The sequence below is a fragment of the Aythya fuligula genome, chromosome 2, assembly GCF_009819795.1.
Source record: "Aythya fuligula isolate bAytFul2 chromosome 2, bAytFul2.pri, whole genome shotgun sequence".
NCBI classification, from domain to species: Eukaryota; Metazoa; Chordata; class Aves; order Anseriformes; family Anatidae; genus Aythya; species Aythya fuligula.
In genome coordinates, this window is record NC_045560.1 from 106,599,342 (window position 1) to 106,618,760 (window position 19,419).

The following is a 19,419-nucleotide window of genomic DNA, read 5'->3' on the forward strand; positions in this document are numbered from 1 at the left end:
CCCACACGCGTCAATGTGGTGACTGTTCTTTAATGGGAGTGCAAAACACAGCCCTCACCCTCCAACAATAGTATTTCAGGCCTGCCACTTGAATAACTGGGCTTGAAAATTGTTAATCCTGCCTTGTGGGTTGCCAGAAGAAAACAGCTCAGACACAGCCCACTTCAGGTTATGATGCTCAGTGGTCAACGCTGCGTGATGGTGCGTGCAATTGCAGGTGAGCACCATTGAGAGCCTGGCTGTGAAACACACTGGCTGCTCAGTACCCTGGCTGAGAAATGAAGAGCCCATACCACAACAGAGTCCAAATATTGCAATATGATGAAGTAAAGAGGACTGCCTGTTTGCAGTTGCTCAGCGGAACTGTCGGGCTTTATGGTGCCTTTCTCCCCTAGAAGATAAAACCGAAGAAGTTGCTTGACTAATGTGTGCAAGAGTACCAAATGTTCCTGCAAGTTTACTGTGTTTATCCTGTCCTGGTATGCTCCAGTTCTCACTGGAAGGAAACAAGAAATCCTTCCTCTTGAAAATGCTTCTATTAGAAGCTGCAGTCTTTTGGTAGTCTGATGAAAATACCAGGAGGCTTTGCTGTTTGGGAACACCAGGTGTTACTCCATGGGATTACAAGCAAAGCCTCTGTAGTGTTGTGAAATAGATGCCTGGATTTGAGGAGATGGTGAAAAGAATCAGGGGAGACTTCAATATAAAATTGTTGGGAGAGAAAACAGTAATTGGGATTCTTGCCATGATGGGACTGAAACCATCGGATTCCCCATGTGCTGTGGGACATCATTTGTCCTGAAGTCAGGAGCCTGTTGATTCCCACCATACTGCAATGAAATGATGGGAAGGATATTGCAACGTCTCCTTACCTGCCACAGCTGTCAGAGCGTACCTTTTGGTGAGTCTAGGACCGGTCTGACATTAAATAATGGAATACTAAGGGGAAAAGAGCTCCATAAATGTCTGGGAGATATAAAACCCCGAGAAATAATCTGTGCAGGTTTAGAGAGAACAAATTGTACCACCCAAGCTAGATTGTTTTTTGATAGAATTACTAAATTAATGGATGGTTGGAATGAAATCGATTAAACAGTTCTGAGCTCTCAGTAAGGTATTTGATATAGTGTGTCACAAAATCTTGTGTGAAAAATGAATATCCATCTGGGCTGCACAGAAAGTGTCATGGGAGCTGAGGATTGAATCAAGGACTTAAGGAGAGGGAAAGAAAGTTCAAAAATAAATGACAATGACAAACCAGAAGGAGGAATTTACTCTGAGCTCTCCAAAATCCAGTGCTCATTTCACTCCTTTTTCATGCCCTATTAGGGAGCTGCTAATGGGAGGTTGAGGAGACTGTAATTAGGAGATTCAGCTGAGTTAGAAACATGAGCAGGACTTGGTAGGAAGATGAGTTGCCCTTCAGCCTCAGCTTTGGTCAGTCACAGCTCCCCCCGAAAACCAAAGCAAACGTAGCGAGCAGGGGAAGGAAGAGCACCCGACTGAAGCATTCAGTGGTGTGCCTGGGAGGAGCAGTGTGGCAGGCCTTGTGCAGAGGATGAGAGGAGAGCTCCTGACTGGCTGACCACCCATTTGACCCATCTTATCCTCTATCTGGGCCCCTTCTGTGCAGTGGGTTTTGGTTTTCTTTCAATGCTTTCTTTATCTGGAAGCGGTGCTCTGCCTGTAAGGCTGACGAGCCAGCAGAGACCTGCAGAGATGGGAACTGAAGAGAAGGAAAATGCAATGCAACTCTCGCAGCACCCAAAGGGGGCATGTTAGGGAGTATGCAGGAATGTTTTATACCATGTCACAGGAAGGTCCTGCCTGCAGAGTGCTGATGAAGCCCGACTTCAAATGCAGCTTTTACTGTACTCATTTTTTGCTCTTATTTCTCTGTCTCTTCAATAATGAACAGCATCCTCTTCACACCTGCTTCTCAGATAAGCTGCATCTTTTAGAAAGGGCACTTCTTGCAAATCAGCATGCAGGTGTCCCACATCCTCAGCTAGCCCAGGCAGGGTGGCTGTGCCCGACCTGCTCCTGGCCAGGAGAAGCCACCATGCCATGAGTGGTCGCTTTGCTTTGCTCTTTCCTGCAGTCACTGCTGCTGAATTCAAGATATCTCGTGGCTGTGCACATGCCCTCTGCACTACCTGCTTCTCCCAAGCAATTACTAAATAGGGTAGGTATTTTTTTTCTTTCTTTGTGTCCTACAGCTGGAGAAAAGAGGTGAAATAACCAAACTGAAGGACCAGATTGGGTCTGTAGCATGGCCCTGAGCCCTTGATGCCTCACACAGCCTGTCAACGCCAGTGTCTTCTAGCTTCTTATGAGCACTTATTTCCCTCCCCCCTCCCAATATTAACACTTAATCTGGAGTGTGGTTGGCCACAGCCACTTGTAGACCTAGAAAGTGCCTTTTATTTCCTCGTAAGTGGTGTAGCAATTTCTATTCTGAAGGTCCTGGACCTCTCGTGACTCATTTTTTCAGGTGTTTTTAGATTTTTGAGCAAGTATAGAAGCAACCAGGAGTGACGGTAAAACCTTGCTGCATGGAGAGACTAATTTTCTTCTGTTACAGAGATTAATGTTATTCTCTATGAATACAAAAGAAATCTCTTGGCTGATGAACTTTGCTGTGACACCGGGAGGGAATGGCTCCAGACGGTTATTTTCTGTCTTTCCCCAGAATCGCTTCACTCAGCAGCTATTTGTAGGATACTGAATAAGCCAAGGAGCCGTGCCAGTTCCTGCTGAGAATCAGCCATCAGCTCTTGTGCTGGGGGAAAATGCTGTAGGAGCTAAGCCCTTCCAAGGGAAAGCTGGCTAGCTGAAGACCTGCCAGCTGCTGCCAAAGCCAACAAGGCGAGCAGCCCTCGTGGGCGGCTGCGAGCCTGTGGGGTCGGCAGTGAGCTCCGCTGGTGGCACAGCACGCTGGGTGCAAACACGGGGGTTCAGCAGGAGCCAGGGGTCTGTCCTGATTAACACCTTTAACACATTAAGCACGTTTCCATCTAGTTTACCTTGCCCGGTTTGCAAATAAGCCAGCAATGTCGCACCTGCTAAGCAGCTAGAATTATGCATCATCATAAATTAAACTTTTTAATTTGCCAACATTTCTGGCTTATGCCATTTATCATTCAAAGCCATCCTTCAGAGAGGCAGAAGGGTTTTCTGTGCTGCCGTGTATGAGAGGGGAATCTTCTCCCTTTGCCCTGCTGCACAGGACAAGGGTGTGGGTGCTGGCGGGTCGAGTGCTGGCATCAGGAGCTGCTCATCAGATGGAGGTCTCGTCGGTGAAGTCATTAAGCCAAGGACACAACGCTGTGCTTTGCACCACAAACGCACTGCAGCTGCTTCAGGCTGAGCAAATGTTGATGTCCTTTCTTTGGGTCACTGCAACACCAAGTGAAGCCCACAGCAGCCTTCAGGCAGGGGGGACGCACTGAGGAGCGAGCTGCCTCGCTGCTCTCAGATGCTCGGAGAAGTCCTTACAAACAGGAGCACGATGCTCACATCAGTGATGCTGTTCCAGCCGAGCAGGCTGGCATCAGCTACAAACGCTCTGCAATACAGTGAGGTAAAGTGTCCTTATGAAGCTGGGTGGTTTTGACCTCCCTCTTGCCTCGACTCAAGGCTCAAAGCTACTTAACCCGGGAGATGGGGAATCAGAGAAGTGGCTATTTCTGTAAATGCATTTCACTGATGAAGGCCAGGCTTTGAAGATTGATATCTCTCTAAAACTCTTTAATACCGTGAATATCTGTCGGAAAAAATATTGACGACTCCGGGTTTTATGTACAAGAGCAAGGCTGTGTTGGTGCTTCCCAGAAACGAAGTCAGAAATGTGAGCTTGTCTCAGGTCTGGTAATTCTGGACCACAAGGGGGTGCTTGTAATGCTTTTTTCTCCTGAAAAAAATACGAAGTTTTTTTTCCCCCACTGCCTCTCCTTTAAAATCAAACTCTGAACACTGCTCATGGTTTCAAGAACGGTGGAGGTGTTGGGGGGGTTCTCCTTCCAAACAAGAAATAAAACTTGGTTGTGGACTAGAATAGATGGGGTAGGGGTGTGTGCAGTGGAAACTATAGTCGTATATATATATATATATATATATATATATATATATATATATATATATATATATATATTTTTTTTTTTTTCCATATATAGAAAAAATAACTTCCCATGAAATAAATATTAGAAGTCAAAACTTTTTTTTTTTTTTTTTTTTTTTTTTTTTTTTTTTAAACCAAGCTATGAAGAATTGTCTGGGCAGCAAGTAATACAAATGAGTTAAACTAGTCATATGCAGTTGCCCTTTTCCGTAAGCAAAAAATCTATGTCAAAACAGATGTAGATATATGTGGATGTGCTTAGGGTAAGTGAGCTGCATTTAAAGAACCCCAAAATGGCAGCACTACACAGTCTGATGCCAGCAAGAGGATGAGGGCAATTTATGGTACCTTGCAGAGAGAGAGTTTAATTTGGATGCTACCCCTTCTTTCCACAAAGCATCTGCATAGCTGCTGGCAAAATACGTCGGGAAGGAGCCAAGAAGAACAGCAGCGAGTGGCATGAACCCCACAAAGGGAAAACAAAGTCCACATGCTGTGTGCAGCACAGGCATTCCTGCCCACTCTCTGCTTTATGAGGAGCCACCAGTGCCGCTGGGGTCAGCGGCAGAAGATGGTTTTCCATGTCCTGGCCTTGCTGCTGTGATCTTGCTCCCAGGAATCACCAGGAGCCCTCAGGGGACCTGCAGCTCCCCACAGTCCCCTTGCTGCCCACTGTTGTGACAGGAGATGTGCCAGTGCCGTGGGTCTGTGCCTTGGCGGCTGCATCTTGGGCCTGCAGGGCCTGCCCTGTAAGCCTCAGCCAGATCTGTCTGCAACAGCATCCTGAATAGGCTATGTCCTAACAGTCTGAGCACTAACTTCGGCAAGTTGGGAGGTATTTGCAGTGACTTGTCTTTGCTTTTTTTTCTGGCCAGCTTTCTCCAAGTGGGACCCTGGGCCAGGGAGAGAGCAAAGGGGATGTGAAGATTCAGAGCTCTTCACCACGCCCTGCACTACAGCACATCCATGCTCTCGAGGCACCAGACTGCACTTCTGGTCTCAAGCAATTGGGACAGCCCAGGTTTTGCCTTGTTGCAGTCTATTCTGAGGGAAGGCAATCTCTTAATCAAATTAAATATGCACATTGCCCATTTGTTATTCAAAAAAATGGATCTTCTATACTATATCCCTGCTGTTAGAGATATAAAAACTCTTTGTTTAAAGTAACACTGCATCATTGCTCTTTATATCTCCTAAATTAAAGAAAGCCGTAGTGTGTGGACCAAGGTTGGAGAAGGTACACACCTCTCATATGTGTCTTAGTCATATTTTATTACTGGACATGAGAAGGTGAAGGCCTAGGAATGTATTTGTGCCTTGGATATGCTTGGGTATGCCACCAAGCCCTTGCACTTGTTCTCTGAAGCTCTAGCACTGTCTGTTTTGTCCACTTGCTCCTGTCAACATCCTTTGTTGTCACCACCCCAGAGCAGCAGCAGGTAAAAGCACGATACAGTCACCTGCAGCGGGGTCCTTGGATGGCAGATTATGGGGAGAGAAATCTTGATTTCAGCCCTAGGCCAAGCTGTGTGTCCCTGTGGGCCTGTTGGGGCAGGTTCTGACAGCCAGGAACCATCCCACCACCCCAGCTGGAACCCAGTGGTTGGTGAACGGGCTTCCCCAAGGGTCCTGTGTGGCACCCCAGGAGGTGGCATGGGGTGGGTGGTGGTGGGTCAGTGATGTGGATGGGTTGCAGAGCATGGTGTGCTTTGGCTTACCTCTGGATCCAGAGGAGCAATGCAAGTAATTCCAGGTCCGGTGGTGGAACAAGCCCGTGCCAATAGGTTGGTCCCGTTAAAAGTCTTCCAGAATCCGACTGAAATACCTCATCACCATGCAAAATGTATTTAGAGCTTTGCACCTGTGAGTTGTAATAAAAAAATATGCTAACATATACAGCAATAAGGAGTGATTTGTGATGTTAATGACTTTCCCATCTATACATTTACTGACAAAATATATTGCATAATTTATGAAATTGCTTTAGCACTCACAGCACAAATGATGCCTCCTGATTGGCTAAATTCAGTGCCATATGTTGTATATAAAATGTATTTATACTCAACCAAGATATAAATTGTAAGGAAGCCTTGAGTACAATGATAAAATTATAAACACATTTTCCGCCTGTTGAACACAGAATTTATATCTGTAATCTTATCTTGGTTGTGTTACAACAGTCAACTTGGCTTCTATATTCGCCCCTAAAGGCTTTCTTCAAATATTCCCTCACTAGAAGTATTTTTTGAAGCTCTACAACCAGACAATTAAATGAGTACAAAGAGCACAATAATTACTTAACACAGCCAGTATCATGTCATGTGTGCTAATGTCTTTCTTCCTTTTAGTTTATTTGATCTAGCGATATGCTACGCTGATAGACTGGCTTCCAATTCTATATTCAACTCAGTTGCTGGCAGTTTTAAGAGAGCATTTTTGTTAGAGAAATAATACATAAGCGTGCCAAAGTTTGAAAACTGGGAAGAGTTAAAGTTATCCAGGGATTTTCCATTCCCATCAGCTGAGCACAGCATTTCAAATTTGAACTCTATATAATTATATCTATATCTATATCTATATCTATATCTATATCTATATCTATATCTATACTATATAGTCACTTAATTATTCCATTTCCAGATTGTTTAAATCATATCATCATACAGAGAAAAGCTTTAGATCTATCCACTGGGTCTTGATTCATCCTTTCTGAGAGAAGTTAGGTGTGAAGTACAGGCTCAGGGTGGGCAGATCCTTTCAGGCTCCTTGGGCAGAGCCTCAGCACGTGTGTTTCATTTGAAATACAGCTTTCTGACAGTCCTGGTACACATCAGCCAGGTTGGCTGTCTTTCCTTTTTTTTTTTTTTTTTTTTTTTTCCTTCTTTTTCCAGAGAGAAACGAAGATCCATTTAATGGCTGCCAACTTCATTATCTGATTGATGGCCTTGCTGGCCTGGCTGAGCGCTGCTCTGAAGGTTAGGTTTCCTGAAAGCAGAAGCAACCCCTTCCCATGACCACTCTGACACGAGCAGAACAAGCAATTTATCTGCCTGGCTGCTGAATGTATTAATATTTGAAGTTAATTTGTCTGCCTGAATAATCTGGTGCCAAATCATGTAGCCATTTATCAGTTGTAATGGGAAGATGTTGCTCTTGTCTGGATGCCTTTAGAGGTAACCAGCATAACCTCAGCACATTGACACAGCTGATTGTGGAAAATTACATCGCAATATTGTTCTGACTGCTTGGTTACAAAAGATATTTAGTAGCTTTATGTGCAAGGTTGGACTAAATTATATCCGGGTAGCTGAGATGAAGTGTAGCAAATAAAAATACAGTTGCTGTTGCAGTACCACTTGGGGGAGGGCGTCTAATTCTTCACAAGCATTTCAACTAAACATAAACCTCACGCAGCAAGCATGAATGTTGAGAGAGAGTATTCACAGAGGAGATTTTGGGAGGGGAGGGAATGCTGTGTCTAAGGGCAGGGAAGGTAAACGCCCCCAGAGCCAGCCAAACCTCGTCCATCTCCAGCAGCCGACACGCTGCCCTGCTGACAAGTGCGGTGGGACAGCAGGAGGAAGAGCAGTGCTGTCAGTGTGAACGAGGGCCCTAGCTGGAGAAGAAACATTTGGCAAAGCTGTCTGCTGAAACAGACGCGAGATGACCACGAACTGGTCCTTGAAGCGTACTCAGAGATTCAGGATGTGGGTCAGAGCAATTTGGCAAGAGAGGACGTTGGCAAGGGCGAGGGAGGAAGGAATACAAACAGAAAGGGGGGGGAAGCACAGTGTGACCAGCAAACTCTGTCATCTGGTAGGAAGGCAGCGCAGTGTAACATACCAGAAGCTTTTATGCGAATCAATTACAACAGCACTCCCTTACTGCCCCTTTTGGCTTTCAGACCGAGGTGTAGCTCCATGTGAGGCAGCCTGGAGAAGGCAGAAGGCAAATTGGTCATTCATTTATTGTTACTGAAAGAGGTAGGGATTTGGGCATGTGCTATCCTCTTGCCAGATCACAACACAGGTTGTTACAGGAGCGTTAGCAGTACCAGGATGTGAAGAGTAGCTTGTTTGGGGAATGGCTTGTACTTCGCTCATCTTTCACCAGGAGAAGGCCAATGTATACACAAATTGAAAATAACGAAGCAAAAGAGTTGCAATCCTTTGGCAGCTGTTTTTAGCGGTGCTGTCCCTGAGGATTTGCTCAAGAACTGATTGTTTTCAGATGGAGACTGTAGCCATTCCCAAACACCAGGCTGCAAGCCACTGACGTAGCTGCATCTGTGCCATTCCCCTCCCCTTCCCTCAGTATCGCCGGGCCGTGCGATGTAATGTCCAAGCTACACCGCGGTTTATGTAGCGCGTAATGCCGATGAAATTCCTGTACATGGCCAACAAAGGTCATTCTCCTTCTGCCTGGCTCTGAGAGAGTTTCACAGGCATTCGCACCGAGCTGCACGGAATAAAGAGCACAAAGACCCATGGATAATGAAGCCTTCAAGGACCAGCAGCAAATTTCATCCCGCTTCGCATGTGGCAAGGCAGTAACTATATTTCACTCCCAAGACTTCTCATCCCCAGAAGGCTTTATGTTATAGGCTGATTGTTATATGCCATATAAATCAGAATTTCAAGGGGGCAAAACAGCAGGCTGGTTCTCTGTGAGTTCAAGTGAACCTCTGAAAGTTGCAAGTACAGAGAGTAACTCGAGGTTGGATACGTCCCAGTGTCCCTTCGGAGGCTGTAATTACCAACCCCATGAGTAATGCGAGGATTAAATACGTGATCCAGCATGGCACTCTGTCTTCTGAGTTATCTGAAGTTAATAGTTTCTGGGGAAGCAGCTCTTCAGGGTCAAATGCCACCTCCTTGTACAACATCTACACTCACGCAGGTCTGGGAGATCACAGGCAGGGCTCTTGTGCATCTGTACCATTCATTCATGGCAGAGCAAAAATACAAGCAGAGCTTTTGTTGTAGTAACTGCTGGTTATAGATAACACTTGAAAGCTGCTGAATGCTGTGTGGATAGAGAGGAGGCCAAGTATCATCCCCAAATTTTCTGCCACACACACTTCAATTCTTTCTCATTTTAAGTGAATGGGTCAGCCTGCCTCCAGGCCTGGTTATAAATGAATGCCTTGCTGATGCTCTCAGTCTAGACTCTTGACTTTGGTGTTTATTTAGGTTTATTTTAATGACATGCTTAAATCATGTGCTTAATTTTATACGTGTAAGCAATCCTATTCATTTTAAGGCAAGTAAGGCCATGTTTAGAACTGTTGAGGCATATTGTTGACTGATGGCTGTGGAGCTTGGTCCCACAAACACTCCTGTGCCACCCGTGGTGGGGTGACCCTGTCCAGCAGCTAAGCCTCATCACACAGCAGTGTGCCAAATCAGCCATACCTAAAACCTTGGTGAGTTACTGACACTGTTTTGGTCACAAATCCAAAACTCAGCAGCATGCACCCAGCTATGAAGAAAATTAACTTGATACCAGCCAGACCTGGTACGCCATCAGGACATGACATGTACAAGGATGGATGAGCTCAAATGCAAAATGTATGTGACTATCAGATTGATTTTCGTGCACAAGTGGGATTAGACAAGGGGATATTAATGTAAGCGTTTGTACGACTGGGAGTTTTGATTGCATGTACTCTGGCCTGGAAGTAGTATTAACGTGGCCTCTGAGCATAACTTCAGCAAAAAGAAAAATCACCCCAAACAAACAACAATACCACCACCAACAAAAACAATTACTGGAAATACCAGGACTGTAGAGATACAATTAAAAGCCTTCTAGCTGCTACTGAAAATACAGCAACAGGAGATTTTCAGGAGTAAAACTGTTACTGCTTGGAAAGCCTGTCAGTGAACATGAGATATTCATCTCCCCTGACACCCTTCCTTAGACAAGCTACAGCAAGCAGCTCTCACTCTTCATTGTCAAAGCATACCTCTTCTGTGCTTTTGTGCATCGAGTACTATCAACAATCCTAAAAAAAAAAATCACGGCAGGCTCTGCATAGACTCCAACCTCTTCCAGCCTCACATCTCCTTTCTGCCTGTCTAAATGCCTGTTACCCAGAGAAGGCATCATGTCCCGTGGTGACAAGACTGGGAGGGATGAGGGCTGGAGGTTTGGCTCATGGTGGAGGTTTTAGATGATCCTGGGGTGAGAGGTGGGACCATGGCACCAGAGAGCAATGCCATCTTCCAACAGGGCCATTGTAGTGCCACTCTTTTCTGCAAGATACAGACTTGAAAGCAGTGCAGGGCATTGCAGCACCTCTCCTGCTCTGCCTGGCCAGGCTGGGCCAGGGAGATGCAACAGCCTTGTCCTGAGGGCGGGTGAGGAGCTGGAGAGGTGCCCTGGAGGTGAGGACATGAAAGGTGAGCAGTGGTCTGCTGGCAGCGTGTGGCTCAGTCCCCCACAAACAGCGTGGGGGTGACCCAGGCAGTGCAAATTCACACATAAGCATGGGGTTTCATCATATAACCCTAACCCAAAGTCTAGGCTATGAAAAATGAACAAGCAAACAGCAGAAAATGAGCTCCAACAGAAACTGTGTTATTTTTCACATGGTCTATCAGGTTTTAAATTCTTGTCACTGGTGCTCATCCTTCACGTGGGAGGGGGGAAACACAAAACAACCACAACCACCCAACTGTACCTTATAATTCAATGGCAGCAGCTGGCACTGGTGTGTTTTAGAGTGGCTAACGCCAAGGGGCTTCAGGTTGCTACCAGTATGGCCTCTCCAGGCCCCACGAAAGGATGCTGCCAGGAACAGCTTCTTTTATAAGTCTCCATTTATCTTCACTGCTACACATCAAAGAGGAAAAATCTGTTTGTCACTAGCTATGCGTTATCAAAGGGACAGTGTTGGCTCAGGATGGACACATACAGTAACCTGTTAGACCTGGGGGGGCGTCCACAGGCAGTGAGAGAAGAAATGATCACTTCAGATATCCCAACCAGCTGAAGGAGAAATCCACAGTGTATTTCAGTACGAACTGTGTTTTCCTTTCTTTATTTTTAAGTCTTACTATACGTAGTTCTTAAGCTTCGTGTTAGTGCTCCGTGAAGCTACCCGGCCAGTGATAGACTCCTTTTGCTGATAAAGAAGCCCAGGAAGGATTGCTGGGAGCACTGCTGTTAAAAAGATAGAGAATGTGATAACCTCTCTCACCATCATCAGCATTGCTGCTCTTTTGGAAGAGCTTAGCAAAAATCATCCACCTCAAGTCCTGGGGAGATGATGAATTGGGCAATACATATGGCTAACCATTTAAAGAGACTCTTTATTCATTTATGTATCACTTTTATACTGGGGATTGAAGAAAACATCCTTCCTCCATTCCTCCCAAATGAGGACTGATGTCTCTGTAAGTTCTGCAGCTACACTGGGCTTGTGATTTTACAAAGATCTCCTAAAAAGAGAAGTTGGTTTATGAACACCTAAAATGGCTGTCACTGCAGCTTTCTTTCTGTTGCCTCCTTTGCAATAGCACCCTCCAGGTAACCTTCATAAGCTCCACACTGCTTTTTGAATACCTGCCCTCCACGTTTGTCTCTTCTTTCTGCTCCTTTCTGATTCTTTTTCTCTGTCCCCAGCTCCTGAAGTCCTCATTTTTTTTCTTTTCTTCTTGCTAAAATATTTCACCTAAGCCTGGATTTTTTTTTACCATTTGTATTGATTGATAGCTGTAGTATGAGTGAGGACACAAAGCAGCTTACTGTGTTTTCTTGAGCTGGCTCCAATTTTAAGGCATTGCAGTTCACAGAATGCCTTTTGGGACATTACAAACTCTGTAACATGGGTTTGACTATGCCTATGTCAGAAGAAGAACAATAAAAAATTAGTCATATCCACAGTAATGAAATAAGCAACAGTGCAGAACTCTCTCCTCCTCGTCTCCTTTCACCCCTCATCCCCCAAGACCTACCTGTGCAAAGCGTGTCTTGAGGAGTCCTGGGTCTTAAATAATGTCTGGTATTCTCTGTCCTTGGGAGAGATTGCCGTAATTCTTGCTGCATTTCAATAAATCATCATCACATCAGGGATCATGTTGCCTATGTTACCTTCTATCCCAGCACTTCTTCAGTGTGCTAAACTGTCTTGACACGTCTTGAAACCATCAGGAAATACTGGGCATTTCAATGAATATATGGTGGAAATCAGATTTTTCACATCCTGCAATTATTATGAAGAAACATGCTCGGCTAGCTGACCTGGTCAGTCAAGATGGTTGTGAAGAATATATTAAAGGCTTGGTTTGTTTATCTAACACTGAAGTTTCCACACGAATCACACCATATTCTGCAACAGGCTGAAGAGCTACAGGGCTTACCCAAGGACCATAATTCTTCTCAGGGCTGGGGTTGTTTCTCCCAAGGTCCTCAATACCTCTGTGCAATTCATAGCAGTGGCCTGTAGCTGTCAGCTACATTTTAAAAGCAATTTTCTTTTAAAAGAGAGGCTTTCCAGCTGCAGAGGAAGCCAATCCTCATGCCTTCAGATCTGAATTTTGCAGTGGTTTTGAACTGGCACTTGACAAGCTGTGAGTCATTCTATCCAGGCTGGATCCCTTAGATTTACATTCTCTCAAAACATTTTGACTTTGATACATTTATATAGATGCTGCCCCCATCCCAGATGGCATCTTAAAATGATCTTTTTAAGAGCTGAAATTACTGCGCAGTCCGCAACTTCCTTGCTTTGGGTTTCCATACAGCTCTGGAAAGTTTCAGTATCGAGCACTTGTTCTGTCTGCAGTGTCTCCTTGATGCTGCTGGGTGAGAAAGATCTGCAATCCAAAGGGCAGTGCTGGTTCAGTCACCTTTCTTGCTGCTCCACTGTTGCACTTCCCACATGGTGTCTATGAACACAAAGCACTGACATACTGTGACCAGGCTGAGTACTGCAAGCCCAACATCTCTTCTTCACTGAAGAGGACATCTTTCAGGTTCTCCATTTGTGCATGTGTAGCTTTAAACATACAATTCTCCTCTTCTTTTTATATATTGGCATGGAACATCTTGCCATTGGCTGGATCAACTCTAGATCACACAATAAGCATGCTTTGGAGGTAGATCAGTATTTAGAGGAATTAATCTGAAAAGAGGTCTACTGGGAGGCACTCAGATGGCAAGTGTTATTAAATTATACGAGATTTTATCATGTATGTAATCATTTATTGAGCTGAGAATCCATACAAGGTAAACAAATGTTTACATTATCATACAGTAAGCATTTCCAGGGCTTAATAAAAATGATTGTCACTCACTGTGCTTCACAAAAAAATTCATTTTAATGAATAAATAATTTGATGAAATCGAAAAATATTTACAATATAAACAAATGAAAAAGCTTTGGATATATTAATCTGAGCATCCTGTATTTTGCATTTTCTAACGTTTTTTTTCTATCAAGATTCTCTCTCTGAAATGGTACAAAGTGGATAGAAATTACAAGTCAACAAAGTTAACATGATTTGGTACATGTCTTTCCATTAGTTCAGATAAGCTACATATGATTCATTTATTATGCACGTGTTAGAATACAAATATAAGTAAAATCATATATTATCAAAATGCCAGACAGCATTCTCCACAGAACAGAAATGTACACTAGGCCGTGACAATAACTGAGAATCACAGGCAACAAAATATAACAGAAAAGTACAAATTCCTTCATAAGAATATAATTGTGCTCTCTTATTTACCAGAGGACTATGCTGCTTCACCACATCGATGGCTACGTATGAATACAGTGTTCAACAACTGCCATGTGGTTTGGTGTACGCTCATATGGGTGTCAAGCAGCGGCATTAATAGTGGAAAATGGGCAGTGCAAGCAGTTTTATAAACATCTCTTTGGGCTCTTAATAAGAGCCAATTATACAAAGCAGTAGAAGCGTAACATTGAGAAGTCTTCATCTCATTTACACAGATATCATGAAACGACTTGCTTTGTTTGTGGTGGTGGAAGGAGGAATGGTGTCTGTGCTGTTTATGCCATCAGCCAGAATTCAAGTATTCCAAAGCCACTTCATAGCAGAATTTGTATTGATCCTGAAAAATCAAAAGAAAACCACAAAGTCAGTTATTGAAGGAACTTAATTAAGGGGATCAATATTTCTCTTCTGTTAAAATTAGTTACTATCAGCTACGGTCAATGGGAACCAGTTTGCAAATCCAATTTATATTCAGATAAGAAAATCTTTAAATTAACCAGACAATAGACACCACACACACAGTAACTTACAGTACTGCTCATATTAGACGTGTAGTTATCTGCTCTAATACACTTGTATGAGAAAAATTGACTACACATAAGCAGATTGACTTGCAACCCTTCAGTCATCTGTCAAAATGCTCACATAGCACTTTACCAGAATTGGAGTTATTGAAGTTCCTCCCTGGAAATGTTTATCTTAAAACAGACCCAGTGTCTAGTGCTTTCCAGATCATAACTCTTATTTTGATGTTCATACGCTTGCTACATGTCAGCACGAAAGCTGTTTACTGTTCCTCCTCTAGGTGCAGCTCAAACCTGCACTGAAATGCTGTGCTCTCTCAGTGCAGTAGGGCAGGGAGACCAGGCCAGAGCTAAATTAATTGGATTCATTCCAATTAATTTTTGAGCAATTAATGATGATGCACATGTTAGGCTCTTAACAGCTCTTCTGTTAGCCAGTCTGTGTTTCCAGGTACCAGTCCTGTGCTTCAAGCACAGAACTGCTGTTTTCATTTGCAAAGGCTTGGAGACCGGGCCAGTCCCAGGGAAATTCTCTTTCCTCAGCATTCAGGCTCCATCTGCATCCTTCTGAGATGAAGAGTTGTGGCTTCATGCCCTTCACATCTTAAGCAGCACACAGAGGCCAATGTTTCTGACTGACCCTTGTCCACTGTGCAGCTTCAAGGGTTGCGGTACCTGGGGACTTAACGACTTTGTGTGCACAGACATAGTCCGCTTTTATTTTTTCCTGCTACTTGCATTAGCAGTGCTGCAAGCATTTAAATGAAACAAAAATGCTGGAAGAAATAGTAGGTGCGGGTTGCCTGAATGAAAATGCTCTGGATTCTAACAATTCAATTTGGAAATATTTCCCCCTCTTCCCCCCACCCAAGTTTTATGACTATTTCTGTCACTGAAATGCCTCTTTCTCTTATAAAATTTAATCAATTAATGATAGTCGAACATGCACTATTATACAGTAACAACCACAACTTAATGAGTGGACAGCACTCAGTCTTCACCTTCCGAGCATCCCAAGCCGGTAGAATACAATTACACCCTACATATATTCTCCTTTTCTTTGGTGAAGACATTATAAAGGAGTAAGTGTGTTGGCCTGTACTTGAGATTTTGGGTCACATTTTCGTTGAAAAGAGAGTCTACCTTAAAATATAAGAGACCAAACAATATTACAGCAATCAAAACGCCAGAAACAAGCACAGGCTATTTATGAGTTCTTTTGTTAGAGCTGTCACTTTAGAAGAAAACAAATCCTAGGTGCTTATATTGCCTAAGTTATGAATGAGATGTATGTTAGGCTTTAAGATCCTGAGGGTTCCATAAACTGTCTATGTCTTTTTCAGGATGAGAAAAGATAGAAAAGAAGAAAGGAAAGAAATAAGTATTATGTAAATTATTCCTTTTTTGCTTTTCTTGTGTATGTTTCTAAACAAATGGCAATTATTCTATAACCACATAACAGAGATCAAAACAAGAGATCAGCCACTCATCCATTTCCATTTTTCCATGCTCATTTTATGCTGATTTTACTGATCCAGCAGAAGAACTGTCATTTTTAGTAAACCCAATACCTGTGCTAAATAGCAGACATCTTATTATTTCCCACTGTGTTCACTCATGTGTGTCCTTTGTACATTTTTATTATTCACTTGATGGTGAATATGAAAAGTTTCTTTATGTTAGCTAGCTTTAGAGAAGAATATTTATATTTTTTTCTAGGACATCATTGGTAGATCCAAAAACATGTACTACAAAATGCTTTGGACATGCTGTAATGGACATTTTGTAATGCCATGTGTTACTTTTGTATGATGGCTGAAGAATTTCATACATTTTCCATACTGAGTCTATGTGGCATTCAAATTTTTACACTTGCAGGAAAACCAATGAAAGTAAGAGATGAATTTCTAAATATGGATGGCCAAGGTTGCCCTTCATCTGGTCAGAAAGTGTATAATAGGTTTTCATAAAGCAGTCTTGAAACTATTCTTGTCAAATACCATTATAACTCTGAGCATTTAATCTCTTATCACAGCATTTTACAAAGGTAAATGAATATTCTTGTTCTCTCTTTTTTTCTTTTCTTTCAGATGTGGAAACTGAGGCAAAGAAACATTTATATAATAAAGGTCAAAAAGGATAAAGTCAGTAACAGGATCAGGAAAAGAACTGAAGTGTCCTAGTTCCCTTTTTACCATGAAACAATCTATGTGAAAATTCCTTTGAACCCTTGCTAATTCAAGTAACTTGTTCCTACAAATACGAAATCTGAAAAGATGTTGTTCTGACTCTGCTGTGTCACTGGATTAAGTGGAAATGGGAAAAATCCTGATAGTCCCTTGACTCAGGTCCTCTATTGGTAAAACAAGGAAAACGATACTGCTCTTCTTCCTGAGAGCTTTGAAGTCTCCTAGTAAAAAAGCCTTACAAGGCCTCTCAATACCATCCAGATATTCTCAGTACCACCCACAATTTATTAAAGGTTATTTTTATATTCTAAAATAATAGATCTAGCTTTTGATTAAAAAAAAAATCTTTGCTGAAGAATAGAGACAGCTGTCTGACAAATCTATATATGGAGAACTGTCAAAAATGGGAATTTATAGACAGCATTTTCTTGAACTGTATATCTTCGCACTGGTAATTTTCTTTTTATTTCTATAAAATAAATGTATAAGAGATCAGTGAGTTCTGTGGACTTAAGCTCTGGGAGAACTGAGAACAGCAGGCCTGCCAAGTCTCTATCCAAATCTCTGCTATCTGAATGAAGAAGTAGGACATTTTTCTTAATATTTAGGAAATAAAAATGTATGGTTCTCAGCGTGATGATTCTCCTCCTGAGAATACAAACCAAAGGAAAAGGAGCCAAATAAGCTTCTCCCTCCCACCATTGTGAAAGCTTGATAGTTTCTCACTGATACAAGATTCACAGTTTCATGTTCCTTGCTTATTTATGGTCCTGTGGTGCTTGTTGTAAATTCGCTCCTCACTTTGCACAGCTGGCAGCATCTGGCTTTTTGCCCTAAGCCTGGCTAGAAAAAGGCCTGAAGGAAGGGCTGACTTCACAGGTAGCCTAGATGAGACCACTGCAAAGAAGGATGAGGTGGCAGCCATTCTTCCACGGGAGACATGAGACATGGGGAAGAGGATGGTCCTACCCACCTACACATGAGCCTGGAGGTCTCACACTTCCCAAGAGAAATTCCTTTTGCCCCGTGTTTCACACCCAGATCTCAGCAACCCATCTGACAGGGAGGGATCTCTCCTAATATTGCAAGATATTGGACCAGCTCTGAGATGCTACCTGCATCCTTCCTAGCCACTCTGTAGAAAAGATGATGAAATATAACAGTCTTGATGACCCAAACTTGTTTAACCAAAACTTGCAACATTAGTTCAGATGAGTTTAGCATCCCTAAAGATGCCCAGATGTTGCTTCCTCCTGCCTATGATGCTAACTCAGATACAACTGCCTCTCAAGCAGCCAAGTCTATATGAAGATGTCGCAAAACAGTGTCTTTATGGTCCAGGCATCAGCATATGTTGTCATGCTTCAGCCATCTCTGAGTACAGAAGTACACACTGGAGCTTAAGAACCTGCTGCGTTAAGCTGTTCCTCAGCTCTCGTGGCGTAGCAGCTGGCACTTCAGCAATTCTCCATTTAAAAAAAAAAAAAAGCCCATAAAATACTCTCTAAGAAAATAATTGCACATGGCCCCTTGTTTCTGAACTTCTTTAATCTTTCTATGAGATAGAGCAACCATAATTAAATGCAATATTCTGGATGTCAAACTGAAATTCATGGCTTTGATAAATATTAGGCGATTAAGCTATTTATAAAATACATAATTTGAAAATCTGGCATTTCATTTTACATAACTATTATTCCTACCCCTTGCAAGGGCTGCTCTCCACTTGGCTCAGCCTGCTAGAAAAGAAAATTAATAAGGATGTTCGGCTGAAAGTTTAAAACTCTTAAAAAATTCAAATGAACAGAGACAAAGTCTCCTTGGGAAGAAAGTAGTGTAAAAATACTCTTACAAGTGAAGTGACTTCATTATCCCCTTTGAAAATGACTTGCTTGCTTTGTGAACAACTCCCACTGCAAATCTTGGAAATCTTACTGAGTCTTCTGAGAAAAAGGAACATTTCCTATTTAGTGGTGCAGTTAAAAAGCTCATACCAGAAGGTCCACCATGTTAGGCTTATTATTCCTCAGTGTCTTCACAGCATGGAATACGTCAACAGCCCTCTGATGTTGAAGCATTTCACAAACAATACTGATTGCACAAAATGTCCCACTGCGGCCACCTCCGTTCCTACAATAAAAGTGATAAAATGGCTCAGTTACAATTGACTTCATATTACAAGTTCTTACAACACCAGGAATGGCTACAGAAGGTATGAGTTCCACCAGGGAGAAGCCACTGAACATTAACGCCCCTAAAGGCGGCTGAACTCTAAGCAGAGCACTGTTTTTAATTGGAATTAATGGGCTGAATGATCTCCAACCTATCATTCAGAATCCAGGAGGCTGAAAGCCTGAAGGTAATTGAATGGACAAATTTTGTGCCACTCTTTTTAGTGAACTTCTGAAGCAGCACGAAAAGACTGCTAAAATAAGGACAAGGCTCTTTTAAATTCAATTCAACGCCCCTATGCACTGTTAATGCATAGGGTTGTGATGAGTATCGGGCTAGAAATATTATAGGGAAAGCGGATCTGTTAATTTTTTTTATTTCCGACCCTAGTGCCTTCTTTCTGGATCCACAGGTGTTTCAGAGGAAGAGCAAAAGCGATGTCCAATCTGTCTATGAGCCATTTTGGTGGCTGTGCTTCCAGCATGGCACAAGGCGGTGCTGCGATGTCCCGGTGGCTGATGCGCTCACCCTGCAGCGGCAGGCAGAGGGACTGGGTGCATGGGAATGACTGCTTCTGAAAGTGATTGTGTTCCGTCTCCACCCACAGTATCAGAGGATAAGAACCCAAAGTGACTTGCTAACAAAGAAGCCAGGCACAAGTG

The 19,419-nt window shown here is 43.0% G+C and overlaps 1 protein-coding gene across 10 annotated transcripts in view; it reads right to left on the reverse strand.

The window, feature by feature from the left end:
* Window positions 1–13,470: 13,470 nt before the first annotated feature.
* PTPRM (protein tyrosine phosphatase receptor type M) overlaps window positions 13,471–19,419 on the reverse strand; it is a 465,329-nt gene continuing 459,380 nt past the window's right edge. For all 10 annotated transcript variants that reach the window (XM_032181299.1, XM_032181298.1, XM_032181296.1 and 7 more), the window contains 2 exons: window positions 18,580–18,715; window positions 13,471–14,209 (listed from right to left, as the gene is read on the reverse strand). In XM_032181299.1, coding sequence (XP_032037190.1) covers window positions 14,156–14,209; window positions 18,580–18,715 — 190 coding nt within the window. In that variant the 3' untranslated portion in view covers window positions 13,471–14,155. The remainder of the gene's footprint in view (window positions 14,210–18,579; window positions 18,716–19,419) is intronic.